The sequence below is a fragment of the Vombatus ursinus genome, unplaced genomic scaffold (genome assembly GCF_900497805.2).
Source record: "Vombatus ursinus unplaced genomic scaffold, bare-nosed wombat genome assembly UNPS02014335.1, whole genome shotgun sequence".
Taxonomy (NCBI): Eukaryota; Metazoa; Chordata; class Mammalia; order Diprotodontia; family Vombatidae; genus Vombatus; species Vombatus ursinus.
Genome location: NW_020954113.1, coordinates 584,729 through 603,040, shown reverse-complemented (window position 1 = coordinate 603,040; position 18,312 = coordinate 584,729). Strand labels below are relative to the sequence as shown.

General features: G+C 36.5%; 1 protein-coding gene across 1 annotated transcript in view; it reads left to right on the top strand.

The window, feature by feature from the left end:
* The window catches only part of FBN1 (fibrillin 1), a 303,144-nt gene that overhangs the window by 135,520 nt on the left and 149,312 nt on the right, over positions 1-18,312 (top strand). Inside the window, exons 6-7 of the mRNA XM_027860924.1 lie at positions 3,225-3,422; positions 7,196-7,321. Of these exons, the coding sequence (XP_027716725.1) occupies positions 3,225-3,422; positions 7,196-7,321 (324 nt within the window). The remainder of the gene's footprint in view (positions 1-3,224; positions 3,423-7,195; positions 7,322-18,312) is intronic.

Here is an 18,312-nt window from a genome sequence, read left to right as displayed (position 1 = left end):
GTTGTTATTTAGAGGTTTTAGTCATGTCTGACTCTTGATGACCCCATTTGGGGTTTTCTTGGCAAAGATACTGGAGTGGTTTGCCATCTCTTCTCCAGCTCATTTTACAGATGAGGAAACTGAGGCAAACAGGGGTAATTGACTTGCCCAGGATCACACAACTAGTAAGTGTCTGAGGCCAGATTTGAACTTGGGTCTTTCTGACTCCAGCCCTGGCACTGTATCCACTATACCACCTAGCTCCTCACGTTATATTCCTAGAACTGTGCTAAAAGTTGGTGGTACAAAGAAAGGCAAAAAACATAGTCCCTTGTCTCTAGGAACTCATATATTAATGGCAGAGACAACATGCAAATAATTACATATACATGACATACAGAATAAAACTTCACTGAGACTTTTGGGACACCTTGTCTGTATAGTATAAATGGAGGTAATTTGAGGAGGAAAGCACTCAGCCTACTCTCTATATGTACCTATGATTTGAACTTCCTTAAGTTTTCAGTTTGGCAACAAGCATAAACTTATTAATAATACAAATAATAATAGCCAAAATTTATTAAGTACCTTTAAATTTGAATTTTAATTGTTAATTCCTTATTTTATCAGTTTTTTTTTCAGTTTAAAAGTCCATGTAACTGTATCTTTATGTAAGAGATATATTCATGGAAAATTATTTGTAAGTAAAAATATTTTAATTGTATCAGAGAATCTTCTGGTCAATTATTTTGTAAAATGAATAATCACATACTAACTCACAGACCAAAGACCTAGGAACTAGAAGATTAAAGAGTACGGGTCAGGGAAAGAGTTTAACTATGTTAAGTGTGTGAGCAAGAGATCTGGGAGCCAGGAAGTGAGCAAGGTAAGAAGGCATAAGCAAAGGCTAACCCAGGAAAGAATTGAGGAATTCAGAAGGTCACATAGCTTGAGGTACAGTACTAGCAAGCAGATCTTTATCCTACTGCCCCTCTATCACCCCTACCTCCATGTCCCTTTGGCTGACTTCCCCATACAACCTCCTCCAGGGTCAGTGCAGCTATGCCCAACTGGGTAAGACAGTCCATTGTGCACCATACCCTTCCTACCCATCCTACACAATTGATTTTTCCCCAGGTGAATGTCTCTGATAATCAAGAATTATTTATATTAAGATAAATTTATATTAAGCAAAGTTTAAGATTACTCATAAGAAAACCTTTCAAGGTAAAGACTCAGATAATGGTATGTAACGTATATATGTATGTGTGTGTGTGTATATATCTGTCTTTCTGTCTATCTCTTTATCTAATAAGACCCTTAAAAAAATAACTAGATTATAATCCTAAAGGGGACTGGTGTTAAACATCTCTTATGGTATACAGTCTGACTCTAAGAGCAATCATGTTTCAAAAGTCTAGCATGTGTAGGTGCAGGTTACAAATAGTATTCTCTTGTCATTTTTTAAAGCATGAAGACTATTTTTAACATAAAAAAGAGGTCACAGACTGTAATTGTCTGTGATTTCTTGCTAAAAGATGAAAAAATATTATTAAATTTTATTAATATATGAACACTTATTCAAGTAAATTGACATTGTTCCATAGAGTTGATTACGTTAGTAGTAATAATAGTGATTTGTTTACAAATATTATTCTGGAAATTTGAACTACTCTAGCTGACACAGCTTTTCCCCTTGACTGGAATGTACTGATCGTTCTGGAACTGAGTGGGTTGATGGGGAAGAGGCTTGCAATGAGGATTAAAAGCTGTTATATTCTCTAGGGAAGAGTTGGTTACTAAAATGACATGGGGATGTCAGTGTCTGGTTTTTGTTTTTTTTTTTAATCTTTTGTGGGCTGCTGGATAATTCTCTGATTAGCCTGGTAATAGTTCTTCAGACTAGTCTGCTAAGCATTCATGCTCCCAAGATCTACTGTACCTTGAACCCACTATTCTCATCATTAGCCAAGGTGGGGTGCAGAAAGGTAGGGAAATCACTTTAGCAGAAGTGTGTAGGATGTGTAGGATAGAATGATGTAGTAAGAGACAACAGGTAAGGAGGGTCTTGCAGTAATTTTGGTGAGATATGAAAAGGACCTCAGTTAAAGTAGTTAGTTGCTGTGTGAGGAAACAGAAGGAATCAGATGCCAGCAATGTTGTGAAGGTAGAAATGGTAAGATTTGTCAGTTGCTTGGATTTGTAGGTTGAGGGAGGATAAGGAGTCAAAGACTGCACCAAGGTTATGAACCTCAGAGATGGAAAGAGTGGTGATGCCTTTGTCAGAAATGGGGAAATTTGGAACTTCAAATCTCAGAGAAGAATACCCATTACAACAGAACCAATAATTGGTCATCCAACATGATTTTGAAAACCTCCAGTGAAGTTCTCCTCTTGAGACCCAGCATTCCACTTTTGCATAACTCTAATTATTAAAATGTTTTTTTTTTCTGACATCAAATCTAAATTTTCAACTTTCACCTCTTGTTCCTGGCTCTGCCCTTTGGAGTCAAACAGAACAAAACGAGTTGCTATTCTACACTCTTCAGATACTTGAAGATAGCTATCAACTGAGGGCCCTTTCCTTTCATGGTTACCCTCCTCTGGACATTCTCCAGCTTGTCTGACTCCATATTTCCTGAGCTGTGGTGCCCTACCACTAAACATAATGCATCAGATGTAGCCTGACCAGAAGAGGGAACAGCAGAATTCTCACTTCCTTGGTCTTAGAATGGGAACTTTTCACTGCAGTTGAGATGCTATTCGTATTTTCTTTTAGGGATGATTTGCTTTAGCTAATTTCCAAGACTGCCAGGCCAGCCCTCTTTCTCTTAGACTTATGGGATTGTATTGTTGCTCACAGGCCAGCATGATTTCAGCTCTTCACTTTTGGCATTCATAATAAATATTTAATATCTTTTGCGAGATGGTAGTGTGAGGTATTATTTCTAGAAATTCCTGACCTCATCATATAACAAACTTGCTACTATTGTTCCTTTGTTCAGAGGTTTCACAGGAAAGAAGAGCCATGACTGACTGCGTATTAGTATCAGGAAATTGTTTGGTTTAGTTAGCCTAAATCCTTCCTGCGGCATTTACATTCATTTCCTTATTCTATAGTCACTGGAGATGAACAGCTAGTCACTGCTATCTCTATAGTTACTCTCTTCTGTTGACTTTGTTCCTATTCATGTAGGTATTTGGCTTTTTTGACCCTCAAGGAGTTTCCCCTTTTCTCTTTTCAGATTACAGAACAGGCCCATGTTTCACACTGGTCACCAACCAGATGTGCCAGGGACAGCTCAGTGGGATTGTCTGTACAAAAACTCTTTGCTGTGCCACAGTAGGAAGAGCGTGGGGCCACCCTTGTGAGATGTGCCCAGCCCAGCCTCACCCCTGCCGCCGAGGCTTCATCCCAAACATCCGAACGGGAGCTTGTCAAGGTAAGTCCGGAGCTAGTTTCTCCTTAATATTATTAATAGATTAATTATTAATTAATTAATGGATTAATCTTATTGAGTTCTCTTGCTTTGGGTAGCTGCTTTCTTATTTATGTGTAAAGGATGGGGGAAAATGTTGGTTCTATTAATACTTCACGATTTTGCTGAGTGCATGATGTTCAAAGTAAATGCATTGGTAAGTGAGGTCATGTCAGAGCAGCCAAAATCTTAATGAATTTTTCCCTACTAGCAGCTCTTTCTTTTGATCTGACAGAGGTGCTTCAGTATACCTCTGACTCCAGGGACAGTGTGACTTTATATTTAGAGGAATGCTTGGTATCAACACAAAGCAAGATCTGTGAACATGTTATTTGTTTTTCTTAACCTTTTTTTTTTTAAAGTTGGCTAAATTTGTAGGTGTCCCCTTGTCTCTTTAGTTATACTTATCTGACCTGAAGAAAATTAGACTCAATGCTACTTAAAATGTCCTGTTAATACATTTTATACAACTTAGAAATAAATGTGTATTTGTTACAGAATATTAAGTCTCCCCAGATGTTGCTTTCTTCTGAGTGTGCTTCTCCATCGAAGCCCTTGCAACTGCTTTTGGCTTTTATTCCAGGTCTTCCAGCTGTACAGATTCTTTTATTGTCTGGATGTCTGGCAGGAAACAGGAGAAAGTTAAGAGGGGCAACTATGTACTAAACCAATGGAGAATAAAAACTCCCAGGATTCTATCTTTTTAAGGGGTGGAGGGGGCGCCAGTTTCTTAAGATATCTTCACTGTACTCAAACAAGTTGCTGTATTTTTGGTAAATTTAGACCATGCCCACATGAGGTGAATATTTTATGCACTTTGGGTAGTAATTTTTTATTCTCAGTTCTGATTTTTTTTAGATAGTATGCAACAAAATAGAACTTGGCCTTAAACACATATTTCCGTGGGTGTCCCTGTTTCACAGGCCAAATAGTATTCCTGGTGCACACCCATGTGCTCTGTCTGTTCTTGGCTAGCATCTGTTACACTTTGTGGAATGACTCGTTTCTTTGTACCCCAATATGCAGAGGCATATATTCAGAGGGGGTCAAGAGCAGTTGTGGGGCCTCTCAGTCTCCTGCAGCTTTTGAAGTGATCATTGTAGGACTTTTAAAAGTACATATAGGGGCAGCTGGGTGGTGCAGTGGATACAGCACCGGCCCGGAAGTCAGGAGGACCTCAGTTCAAATCTGGCCTCAGACCAAACACTTGACACTTACTAGCTGTGTGACCCTGGGCAAGTCACTTAACCCAACTGCCAAAGGAAAAAAAAAGTACATATAACTTGATAAGTGTCAGTAAAATGGATTTTTCATTGCTATTCTACCCAGTAGAGAGCAATCTCCAGAGGGTAGAGTGAGGCCCATCTTAACAACGAGAACGTGGAAGATGAAAAAGGGAAGAAGGGGCTAATATTGAGGAATTTTGCTATTCATTTCACATCTCCTACTGTTTCCTCCACCAGCCTTTGCCACCCGTTGGCTGCTTCTACTTCCTCTCAGAAACATACATTCTGCCTCCACTCTTGAGTGTCTAGGATGAAAATCAGTTTATGAGGAATGAAAAAAGGCTGTGGAATTGAGAGTTATGTTTCCGCTTAAAAATAATACAAGCCTCTAAGGACTGGGTGATCATTTTCTGTATCTGCTTTGCCGGATGGGGAACCTGGTTAATCAATCAACAAGCATTTATTAAGTGTTTACATATTTCAGTGATTCTGCCATTCTCTCTCTTTTTAAGGGCAGATGTGATCATTTCTTCAGATTTGAGCCAGCTCTCCCTTCCTGGGATATACAAATCCTGCGACCTAATTTGCAGGTGTCCTGGGCACCACAATCCTATTACTCTGGGGTCCTCAGAAAATGGAAACAAATAAAATTCCATAAAAAGGAGCTGAGCTGAGGAGTTTGCCACTTTATAGTTGGTTGATGGCGAGCTCAATTCTTCAACCTAAAGGTTAGAACACAGGCATAGGTACATGTTGCCTCCCTCAGCTAGACTGTAAATTCCTTAGGGGAAAAGACTATTTTCACTTTTATGTTTGCATATCCAGTACCTAGCCTAGTACCCAACACATAGTAGGCACTTAATAAATGTGTGGTGATTCATTAGTTGATTTAAGTAATTGGAGAGAGGAGTGGCCATTTTGTTGAATTTATACCAGGTGGAGAAATTGCCTTGGGTGAATGAAGAAATTCTACTCATGTTACCAGACTTTATATCTAGAAGGGGACAAACATGCTTATGTGCAATGAATGTATTGGTATGTTTCCTGCTATGTATTGCCTTACATCTCTCACATGGACGTATGGACAAGTACTTATTCCCTGAGCTGGCTTGCTTACCCCAGTCTGCCCTCTCATTGGCAGGTGCTGATTTCCCAGAGAAGGACCATCACTGTGGGGTTACACTTTTGTGAAGGGAATATGTTTCCCCTATTTACCACTCTAGTATTGGAGTGTCTACTAATACATTTCTATTTACAAGACCAGTTTTATAGCCAGAAATTTCCCTGACATTAAAAAAATAGTTTTAAAAGTATCCAGCAAGAATCTGCTTGCAGGACAGCCATTCTCTTTTTTGAATCTTAATTTGATTCTGGTTTGGATAAGAATAAAAGAGAAGAAGTCATTTTGCCCTCCATGATGTGCTCCAGGAGATTCCTACTCAGAAGGAAATCAAGCTAAATATTAATTCCTAGTTATCCAGTAACCATGATAAATGGGTTGCTAGATGATGAAAGAAGTGGGGAATTTGGTTTATAAATAAGTTCTCAATAAACTAAAAAGTAACATCTTGTATTTGGATAATTTTTATAAAAGTGTTCATATCAGGTTAGTGGAAAGTTCTAGCCTGGGACAAAAGTAAAGTAATCAAATAAAATAAGACCCTAGATATATTTTCACATGTAATTTTTGTCTGTGGAGCAGAATACTATGTTTTTAAAATATTTCTTGAATACATCAAGTTGTAAATATTATGTGACATTTTATACCAAAATAAGTATTTTAAATTTCAGTGTCCCTTTTCACCTCAATTTTGTTTCAAGAATACATTTGCTAACATATGATTAGAGAATCTGCAAGTGGTAAATTCTTTCTCTTCAGATAGTAGGACAAAAAGCCAGACTGTACATTGGTTTTTGAAGTCTTTTTATAAAAAATTACTCAAAGTGAAATAAAGCAGTTTAGAAACATCTTCCTTTGGGATTCTAGTTATAGATTAGGTTTTCATGAGTTTTTTAATGTGAAGAAAAGAATAATATATGCATACTTTTAAACATTTTGACTTTTGGTCACATTGATGACAAATCAATATCTAAGTCATTAATTATTACATTTTTGTGCTTTGCTCTGAACATAGAAAAAATCCAAAAAACACAAAAGTTCATAAAGCTTGTGCCTTTCAGAAGACTGGAAATTTTATTAAATGAATCATTATGTTACAAGGTAATTTTTTTTTAAAAAAGGTTTGTCTTTTCATAGTCCAGGACTATGTTATAAGTGGGAAATAATACATCAAGGTAAATTTATTTGGTATCATTGTGGGTAGGGTTGTCAAATTTACTTTCTCAGGGATAAATTGAATAGGAGTAATTCTCTCTCTGTCTCTCTTCTCTCTCTTCTCTCTCTCTCTCTCTCTCTCTCTCTCTCTCTCTCTCTTTCTCTCTGTGTCTCTCTGTCTCGTCTCTCTGTCTCTCTGTCTCTTTGTCTCTCTGTCTTTCTCTCTCATATGACAGATGTGGATGAATGCCAAGCCATCCCTGGGCTCTGTCAAGGAGGAAATTGCATTAACACTGTTGGATCATTTGAGTGCAAGTGCCCTGCTGGACACAAATTTAATGAAATAACACAAAAATGTGAAGGTAAGACCTTTTATGCTCTATGTCTCAGGGGTGAATGAAGTCTAAGGAAGTTTGAGGAAACTCATGTTTAATGACCAACTTGTTTATATATGATTCTTTTATCTTGCTTTTTTAAATTGTCCCCTTGAATAGTCAAGTAGAATTGGATTACCAGGAACAATATACTTTTTTTGCTGCTCATCCAAAATGAAGCTACAGACTTTTCCACTTTTATAGACTTACAGTAAGAGGTACAACTGACTCAAATAAATATTGAAACATGAAATATTTTAAACCAACAGTTGGTTTAAAATGTTTGAGACATTTCTGCATAGCTTTATAGACATGAATTTGAATTCAATTGTTAGATATCATTTAGGGTAGTATATCTTAACTGGCTTTTTTCTATTTTATGATTTTTTAATAGAAAGAGGATATTTGGTTATTTGGTGAGATCTATTATACATCTAATTCTACTTTAGGTGTCTGATGTATATGTATTCATGACAAAAAATAACTTGCAAAGTTCATAAACCTTGAAAAACCAATTTTGGATAATATTTTCTATTCTGATTTGCATTTGGATTATAGAAAGTGACTTTGGTTTATAGAAAGTATACAGTTCATATTGACTACTGTTTGCCAGAAATGGACTTGACTTCCTGGTAGCATAAAGAAACATAAATGATTGTAGGTACAGTGGAAAGAGTATTAGATCTGGGCTCAAATCCTATCTCTGACACTTGCTACCTGTGTGGTCTTGACCAGGTAATTAACCACTCTGGGCCTTAGCTTCCTCGTCTGTAAATTGAGGGGCTTGTGCTATGGTTACTGACATCTCCTTCACCTTAGATCTATGGTCTCATCTGTTCTTGGGACCAAAATTTTCAGAAAATAAAGAAATGAGTAAATCTGAATTATTCTTTCTTTATTAAAATATGGGCCTCTTATTATAAATTCTGGAAGTGTCCAATACCACTATCATTCAAATTTGACAAACATTTGAATTTAATCAAATTCTTAAAACTTTAGTGTTGAATTATATATTAAGTGCTTAATACAAAAATTCTTCTGTCAGATTCAGTCCACATAAACTACCTGATATGTCTTGAAATTTTCACTTAATTGAATAGTGTCTCTGTTGAAAATTGTTATGACAAGATTTAATTCCTTTCATGAGTGATAAGACATTTTGAGTCATTTGCCCGCATTTTGATCCTTATGCTTTTGTTGCTATTGTTGTTAATTGTTGGGGAAGAAATCTAAAGTGAAGCCCCCAAATTGAGGGATAGATGAATAATTTCCATTTTAGGATTACATTGTCAAAATGCCTTAAAATTTCAGGTTTTGATTCTGGCAGGATTCTGTTCAAAAATCAGGCTTTTAGGTCACTAGAGTACCATGTAGCTTATCACTCATGTCCATATGTTGGAGAATATCTTCAATTTTAATGACTCTGTGTTCTCATTAATGTTATTATCCCTTCATTGATGCAGTTTGAATTTTATATATGCCTTCTTATCTTGTGTGATTCTGGTCCATGTTTTTCCACAGATCCTTTTAGAAGGTCTACTGAATATGCTGAGGGCCTTCCTCTTACCGCCTTTGCCTAACATATTTTTCCTTGATGATATCCCCTGTACTGCTTCTTGAGTGGAGGTCATCATCAGATATGTGTAGCAGCTAACTTGCATCCACCATACATATATCTCTCCTTGTCTATCCAATTACCTGTGATTTTAATTCCTTGAGGCTTATGCTGTGCCAAGATTTAGAACTTTACAACATTGCTAGGAGAACATTTGCATCAAAAAGATATGTCTTTGCACTGAGGGAACAGCTTGGTTTCATAAAAAGCACTGTGAAGTTCCCCCAATGCAAACCAGCCCACTCTTTTCTTCATACTTGATTTTTGGCCCAACTCATTGTCCATCTGTATTTCCCTTCCTGAATGTAAGTACTGACTAGCCATCCAACTGTAAGTATTTCTGGGCAATAGGCATTATTCATCTATTTGATTCTTTCCTGTTTGGATTACTAGATTGATCTTTTTTATATAATTATGGATCTCATGGAGGGGGCTGTTTAATATTCTAGGACTTAATGCAAGCAGCATAATATCTGCAAGCAGGAGCATCTGGAGGACTTGATCAACTATAGAGACTTCCTCTTCCATTTGAACCCAGTGTAAGACATCCCCTGGCTATGATTTTATGAGGACTTGTGTTGAAATGTGTCTCTTGATGCTAACAATCAACGGGTCATTGCACAAAGCTTTCTTTCTGGAGGAAACTGGCCAGAGAATGACAAATGGATATACATGGAACAAATATGTAAACATTTCTTTCATGATCTATTTTCTATCATTGGTGAAAGAGAAATTACTACATTTGGATTATACCTCAGTCCCCAGTGCACTATATAAAGAAGTAGAAATGGCATGCATGAAGATAAAGTAGGGATGTATAGCTAGATCAGACCAAATACACTATGAAGGAATCCATATTGAAATGTCTTGAAAACATTAGAAGATCATTTCCTAAGATGTCTCAGAGAGAAGACACCAAAAGAAAGGAGGAGAAAGCTCACAAATGATATTAATAGTCCCCAAAAGCATGTACGAGAACATCATTAGCTACTGGTCCGTGTCTGCTTTCTCATCTTTATAAAATCTTTATGAGAATGATCTACTTGTGAAATAAAAGGCAAGGTCAATACAAATATGAGAAGGGAACAGGCAATCTTTTGTAGGCAGTTCTCACAGCAACCTATATATTTATAGTCACAACTCAAAGTAGAGAAAAATATAAGACCATGTTGTGTTTATTTTTTCAGCTATAATAAAAAGAAGGCATTTGACTCAGTAGTTCAAAATGTACCTTCTAAACCTCTTTATTACATCACAGACTCTTTCATGCATATGTAAAGATTTTACAGGATTTAGAGGGGGACCCAAAATGGTAAGGTGGCAGGAAGCAGCATAGTGAGCTCCTCATCCCCCCACCCCAAACTCCTCCAAACAGATTTAGAAAATCTGACTAAATCTTGATGGGAATGAGTCACTTTTCTAGCCTAAATGGGCATAGGGAGGTAGAGAAGTCTGCACACACTGAGGATAGGCTCACCAGGAGCAGATTGCAGAGCATTTTAATGCAGGCCAACACTGTACACCAAGGCACGAGGAGACCTATACTAGGGCACTGAAAGGACAGCAGGTGCCCCTTGGCAACTTTGTCACAAACCTCCCAGTGCTAGGTAACAGATCCAGGGCAAACTGAAGAAGGGACCTGTGCCCAGGGGTAGCATTCTGAATTAGGGAATGGCTGCAGTTGCTATCATATTCAGAGAGGAATAAGTTCTGAAGCAAGGAACAGCAGTGTGACTCAGATCCCAAGAAGAGAGCAGGGTCTCAGTTCTAGCATCTATCCTAGACTGAAGCCCGCAAAGGAGTAATCAGGAGCAGGAATCTCAACCGGGGGTGGGGGGAGCAAGTTGTTCTGTCCTGGTGAACCAGCACAGCTTCCCACATGACTGATAGTATATGAGCCCAACAGTCTACTGTTACTAAGTTCCAAAGCCAGGAGAAGAACTCACAGAGCTCAGATAGGGGGCAGCAACCAGAAATTTCCCTGTATCAGACAACTTTGGATGCACTGAAAACTTACAGGTCCCCATCCTGAGTTGTCCCTGAGAGTCTAAATAACACAACATTCAATACCATAAGAAAGCAGCAAGACCATCCCAAATCTTCTCCCTGGAAGTGTTCAGAGGCTGGCTCCAACATCAAGTCTGACATCAAGAAGTAGACTGAAAAAATGAGTGAACAGAAAATAATTCCTACTGTAAAGAGCTATTATGGTGACAGAAAGACATAAACTCAGAAAAAGAGAACGATTCTAAAACATCCACAAGCAAAGCCTCAAAGAAAAATAGCTTAGTCACAAATTCAGCTATAATTCCTGAAAGATATAAAGCAAGAGTTTTTTTTTTGAAGAATTTAAATTTTTTTAAATAAATGAAATGGAAAAATTTGGAAAAGAAATGAAAGCTATGGAAGCAAAAAATCGGAAAGGGAATTAACAGCTTGGCACAAGAGGTACAAAACCTTGCCCAAGCAAAAAATTCCATAAAAATTAGAATGGATCAAATAAAAACCAAACACTCCATAAGATAATCAGAGATATTAAAACAAAGTCAAAAAACTGGAAAAAAAGAAGAAAATCTAAAGTATCTCATAGCAAAAACAGCTGACTTGGAAAACATATCAAGGAGAAAAAAATGAAGAATCTTTGGACTACATCAATGCTATGTCCCAAAAGAAAACACAGACATCATTTAAAAAAAAAATCTTAAAAGAAAACTCTTAGAACCAGAAGGCAAAGTGGAATAGAATGAATCAATTGATTTCTTTTTGAAACAACCCGCCAAATGGATACGTTATAGTCAATATCCAGAACTTTGAGGTCAAAGAAAAAAAATACTACAGGCAACCAGAAAGAAATAATTCAGGTACTGAGTCAAGATAACACATAATTTAGTAGCCATCGGTATTAATGAGAGGAGAGCTCAGAATATTATATTTCATAAAGCAAATGACAGAGGTTTACAGCCAGAAACAACTTGTCCAGCAAAACTGAATATAATCCTACAGGTGGAAAAATGAACCTTTAATGAAATAGAGGTAAAGAGAAGTGGAGGCAACTAGTGTCACACAGAAGCCCACAGAATTTCAGATTTGGAAGGATCTTCAAAGGCCTTTTAATGTCCAACCCAAACCTGAAAAAAAAAAAAACCTCCTATGCCACACATCTGACAAGTGCTGATCTAGCCCTTGTTTGAAGACATCCAGTGCTGTGACTGCCTATTATGCCTTTGGATAGTTCTAATTATTAGGAACTTTTCCTTCAGATTAAGCCTAAATTTGTCTCTTTGCAATGTGCACCCAGATTTCCTGTTTCTGCCCTCTGGAGCCAAGTAGAATAAGTTGAATCCCTTTTTCACATTACATCCATTCACTACATGAAGACAATCATCTTGTCCTCAGGGATGCTATATGACTGTGAATTATATAAATAAACACAATTGCTGATGAATCAAAATTATGAGTCACCTAAAAACCAATACACTATGGCTCTAAATAAGCATAGTGCCATGTAAAATTGCCCACAAAAATTGACAGAAAGCAAACCACTTGAAAGATATGTGATCAGAAAAAGGTAATAGACTTACCAGGGAACAACAATAAGTGATAATTCATGGATACATTGCCCCAGTTCTTTCACTTTGACTTAATCATATTATCTCCTTATCTTAGCTATTCATGCACATGTATACCCTGCTCTGCAACACCATCACCCCAAACCCCAATAATCTGTTAACTCTTTGGAAGCATTGGCTTGGTTGTAGAGCTCTGTGTATTACCAGTGATAAATGCTTGTGGAAATTAAGTTAAGTGCCTTCTTCTTAAGATCTGCATTATTTCCAAAGACCTCCCTTTTAATCATCGCAAAAGAATATTGTTAAACTAAATAATCTTTTGGGCATTTGTGTCTTAGCAACAGCAGTAACACTCTAAATATTAATCTACTTCTCTCCTCTCCATTCTCCCACCCCACTCCCTTGGTAAGTTTGAGATGTCATGCCAGTTTTGCTTCTTTCAGGTCAACCTCTTGGCTCCATCTTTCTCCCCAGTATGTATTAAAGACTTTAGTTCAATTTATATCCATCAAGTTGGAATAGACCCACTTACCTTTATGAAACTTCACAATGACAATACTGTTTATGTTAACATAAGCTCTAGTATAAGCAGTAAAATATTGTTTGGTTTATCCCCAATCCTAGAATAGAAAAATGGTGATTTTGCTTTTAAAAAGGTCAAAATGTTACTTTTAAAACAAACATGGAGAACTTGAGTCAGAAGACACTTGAATCTAGTCCACTTATATCTGAATTTTTCCTTGTTAATTAAGGACTCTGCTCAGGCCTGAAAACTTCAATTTTGCTCAATGTCTTCTACTCCTCAGCTGTTTGGAGCAGAAGCTTCAATAAATACTCAACAGTTTAAGATAGAAAGCCCTGTGTTCCTAGCATGCCCATACATGGAAGCGAAGGTAGCCTGTACTACTAATGTTATAGCTGCCCCCTGAGTTTTCTCTTAGGGGGCCTGGGGAGGACTTATGAAGAACTGTCCTAAGTCATCAAAAACAAATAGAGTTGAAATAAGAATAATGTGATTGCCATTGAATGGGGCAGTTATACTTGTCAGGGTTCTTCTGCATCAATGAAATGATATATCTCTTTGTGACTGTCACACAGAAGTTGACTAGGTATTGGTCAGCACTCACTTTGTAGTAACCTCTCAGTAGGCTCAAGGCAATGTACTGATATACTCAAATGAGAATTTTCTGACCAAGTCCAAGAGTTGTGGGGAGTGCCTAACTTTATATAATGAACTTGTCTCTGAAGATTTGTGTATAAATTAAACTTTGGTGAATTGAGCCAAGTTTTGGAAAATGATTACAATTTAAAGAAATTTTTGGTAAATTGTTTTGTAAAGTGAGTAATCACTTTACTTATTTATCTATTTATCACATTAACTTGTCTATTTTTAAAAACTCATTCACAAGTTAGGTTTACTCAAAGTGATGTCTAACCTACATCAGACATAGACTTAAACTCATGATTTAGAACTGGAAGGGAATTTCAGAAGTCTTTGAATCCATTCCCCATATTTTCCAGATGAGAAAACAGGCTTGCAGAGTTTAAGTGACATGCCCAAGGATGCACAATAAGTAGCAAAGACTGAATTTTAACTCAAAATCAAAGTATTTTATAGCTACAAAGTGATTTCATGTCCATTATCATGTTTGATCTTCAAAATAACCCAGTGAGGAAGGTGATGCAAGCATTCTCATTCTCATTTAACAAATGAGAAAAACGTGACACAAAGAAGTTGTTACTTTCTCCCGAGGTCACAAAGCTTATAAGTGTTAGAGGTAGCTAGGTGGTACAGTGGATAGAACACTGGGCCTGGAGTCATGAAAACCTGAGTTCAAATCCAGCTTTGGACACATTAATTACGTGACTGTGGGAAAATAAGTTAACTTTTATCTGCCTCAGTTTCCTCATCTGTAGAATGGGGATAAAAATAGCACCTTCCAGGGTTATTGGGAGGCCAAAATGAGATAATATTTGTAAAGTGCTTTGCAAACTTTAAAGCATTACCTAAATGCAAGCTATTATTTTTATATAATGCTTTAAAATACAAGGTGCTTTATGTATATAACCTTATTTCATGCTAACTATCACCCTATCCAGTTTATTTTCCTCATTTTGCAGATAAGGAATTGAGAGTCGGAGGACTTAGGCGACTTGCCCAGGGTTAGAGGTGGGATTTGAACACTTGTCTTCTGGCTCTTAGTCCTATGTCCTTTTACACTATACCCTGATGCCTTTATAAAGACTTAATGAGAAGTGATCAGAATTTCTAATATTATGTTAACGAATGTTGTTGATCACTTTTTCTGAGCATTCTCTTAAACTAGATTTAATTCTGAAAGAGTTTATTTCAGAACAGATTGATTTTCTGTTTATAAGTAGCTGAAAGGAGCCATGTTTGGACTAGTTTTCCAAATACTATATTTCTAATATATACACTCTGGTTTTTCTTGCTTATTCAATGTTTATAAAGATAATATATTAAAATATTTTATTTCTGAAATGTGAAAATAAGCTTTTAAAATTTTTCTATCTTAGATTACTCTATTATATTTTAAAAATTAATTCCATCCATTAAGATTTTCAGTTAGGGTTTCTTCCCTTCCTCTCTTAGTGGAAATGTTTAGATGAAAGGTTATCCAAAACTAACACTTGACAAAATGGGTTCCGGACATGGAAAACAGTAATAGATTAAATGTATAACAGTGTACTTGTCTTGTCTATGATGAATCTATAGGCCATGAAGAACGGGGAAAAGAAGGTTGCCAACAGTGTATTCCTGCAGTCATACCATATTGCAGTCATATTCCTTCCCTTAAAATACCCTAGTTAGCATGAAGTTGGAAGATGTCTTCACACACAACTTTTGTAGAAAGTAGTAGAAATGATTACTTCACATTTTCCTATGTGCATCTCTAGAGTTGCATTGAAATCCTGTGTTAGCATATACAGTAGTTAGTGAGACAGTGATAGTATTTTGCTCATACTTAATCCAGTTGTGGTATACTTTTAAAAATTTTATTGCCACTATGTTTGACCAAATAGATTTTCTACAGCTACTATTGTTTCTCAGTCACAAAATAGGGTTGATTTTTTATTAATGAGAAGTTTATGGTATATGACCTCACCTGAGCCCTTACTCCTATCCCACAATCCTACTCTTACTGTTATCTTATCTCATTTCCCCATTATGAAGATTTTAAACTTTTCCCTCTGTTTTCAAATCCCCAATTGCATCCCTAAAACTTCCACTCATGTCAGAGGGTTTGGTCAGCTACTTAACTGGAAGCCTGACTGAAACTTACTCTCTAGCGGATACGCCATTGCATTCCCCTTTAAGTACCCTGTGATCCTGCCAAACTGGCCTCTTCATCACACATGACTTTTCATTTCTTATCTCTGTGCCTTAGCAATGGCCATCTCTCATGCCTGAAATACTTTCCCTCCCATCTCATTTCTTGGAATCTCTAGTATCCTTCAAAACTCAAATGTACCATCTACATGAGGCCCTTCCTGATCATGCTTCCCCCAACCACTAGTGTCTTTCTACCTCAAATTACCTTGTATTTATTTTGCATATATGTATATATGTATAGGTTATATTCCCTGATAGAATATAAGCTCCTTGAGGGCAGGTACTATTTATTTCACTTTTGTCTTTGTACTAGCAGCACCTAACACTTAGAAAATGGCTGGCACCTAGAAAACCTAATAAGTTCTTATTGATTGAATAAATGATTGAGATTATCCAATAGGATATCTCTCATCTCCTTTTCTGTGTCTCTTTAAACATCCTAGCCATCACTTTTCTCTTGTTTGCTATCACATAAGAAGAGATTGCCTTACTCTTTGCTAAGCCAATTCTTCTACCTGGGACACCAATCCCCCTTCTCTCATTAAAAGGGCCTTGCTCTACATATCTATCTCCTCTTTCTTATCCTTCTTTCTTTTCCTATTTGATTAGTTCTGTCCTATATAGGTATAAATATACTGAGGTCTTCATAATTTTTAAATGAATAAAAAAGCCTTCCAATAAAACTATTTACTACCAAGTGTCATTCTTCTGCTCAAAACCTTTAATGAGTTCTTGTTGCTTATAAGACAAACTGTATACTCTTTAATATGAAATTGAATGCCTTTAAAATCTGGCATAAGCCTCCCTTTCCAAACTTATTTCTTTCTCTTTCCTTTCATGCACTCTATGCTACAGCCAAAATTCAATTCAATAAAAATAAAGTGCCTACTATGTACACAAGGAACTGTCCTTGGTACTGGAGTACAAAAACAAAAATGTTACAATTCTTCTCAAAGAAATTATGTTCTATTGGAAGCATACAATATATATATGCGAATAAGTAAATGGGTGATTTGAGGAGGGAGAAAGCTCTAAGAAGGTGGCAGTGGGTAGGTAGGCATGAAGCAGGAAAGCAGAAAACCATAAGAGGTTGTGGCACATGAACTGAACTTTGAAGGCAGATAAGTATTCTGAAAGGTAGAGATTAGAAGGGAGTGCATTTTAGACATGCAGAGTAGCTGAAGTGAATGCAGGGAGGTAAGAGATAGAATGTAGAGTTCAGGGAATATTAGCAGTACATTCTAGCTAGAATATAGAGTTCATGAAGGGGAGCAATGTGAACTAGAGCTGTAAAGAGAGCTTGTAATCAGAATGTGAAGGTCCTTAAATGTCAGACTTAGGAGTTTATCTTTTCTCCAAAAGGCAAAAAGGGAGCCAGCCACTGAAAGTTTTAATCAATGGAATGACATGATTGGACCTGTGTCTTAGGAGTATTAAGGTGATTTAGAACTTAAAAAGTACAGTTTTGGAAAAGCGAGATAAAATATTGAAGATGATAAAATAAGAAGGATGAAAGAACAGGGTCAATAAGAGTGGTGATGAGATTGGGGTAAGAACTATATAAAATTAAAAGGACAAGTTAATAGTGGTAACTCTAAAATCTACTATAATTTGTATAACTTGTACTCTATTAAAAGAAAAAGAGAATGACAGCTCCAAGCTTTCTTATCTACCTTATAATTGTAATAATAATTTACATGCCTATTTATTACAATAATTTTGTTTTTATTTTCCCAATGGGAATGGGGTGGGACAAAGTAGATTTTTGTTAGTTAATAAAAATTTAAGGTTATTTTAAAATAAGTGCCTAAATACACTGCGAGAAATGATTCCTGGGGGAAAAAAAAATGACTAAAGTGTTCAGGAAAACTGTGTAGCTTCTTAGAGACTACAGTTGATATAAGAAAAGAATTACTTAGAATAAGAAAAATCGTGAGTGGAATACTGAAAATCTTTCTTTTTTTTTTATTAAGCTATGAGTATTTTCCCCTATTTCCTGCTTTTCTTTTAATTTTATCTGCCTTGGTTTTGTTTTGCAAAATCTTTCATTTTATTTACTCAGAATCATCCATTTTATCTCCTGTGATTCTCTGTCTCTTGTTTGGTTATGAACTCTTCCCCTATCCAAAAATCTGACAGGTAATTTCTTCCATACACCACTAATTTGCTTATGATATCACCTTTATGTCTAAATCATATATCCATTTTGAGCTTATTATATTGGTATGTAGCGCAAGATGTTGATCAGATGTTTTTGGTTCACTGGACTACCTTTATAAGGCTCTAAGGTTCTTTTTTGAGGGAAAGAATAAGCTAACATATTATGGGCTGGACAAATAATAATTGGCTTTTATTGTTCAAAGTTGCATTGTTTCAGGGGACCTGATCTGACTGACAATGTATCTAAACCCCCGTAAAAATAAGCCATTTATATAACAGG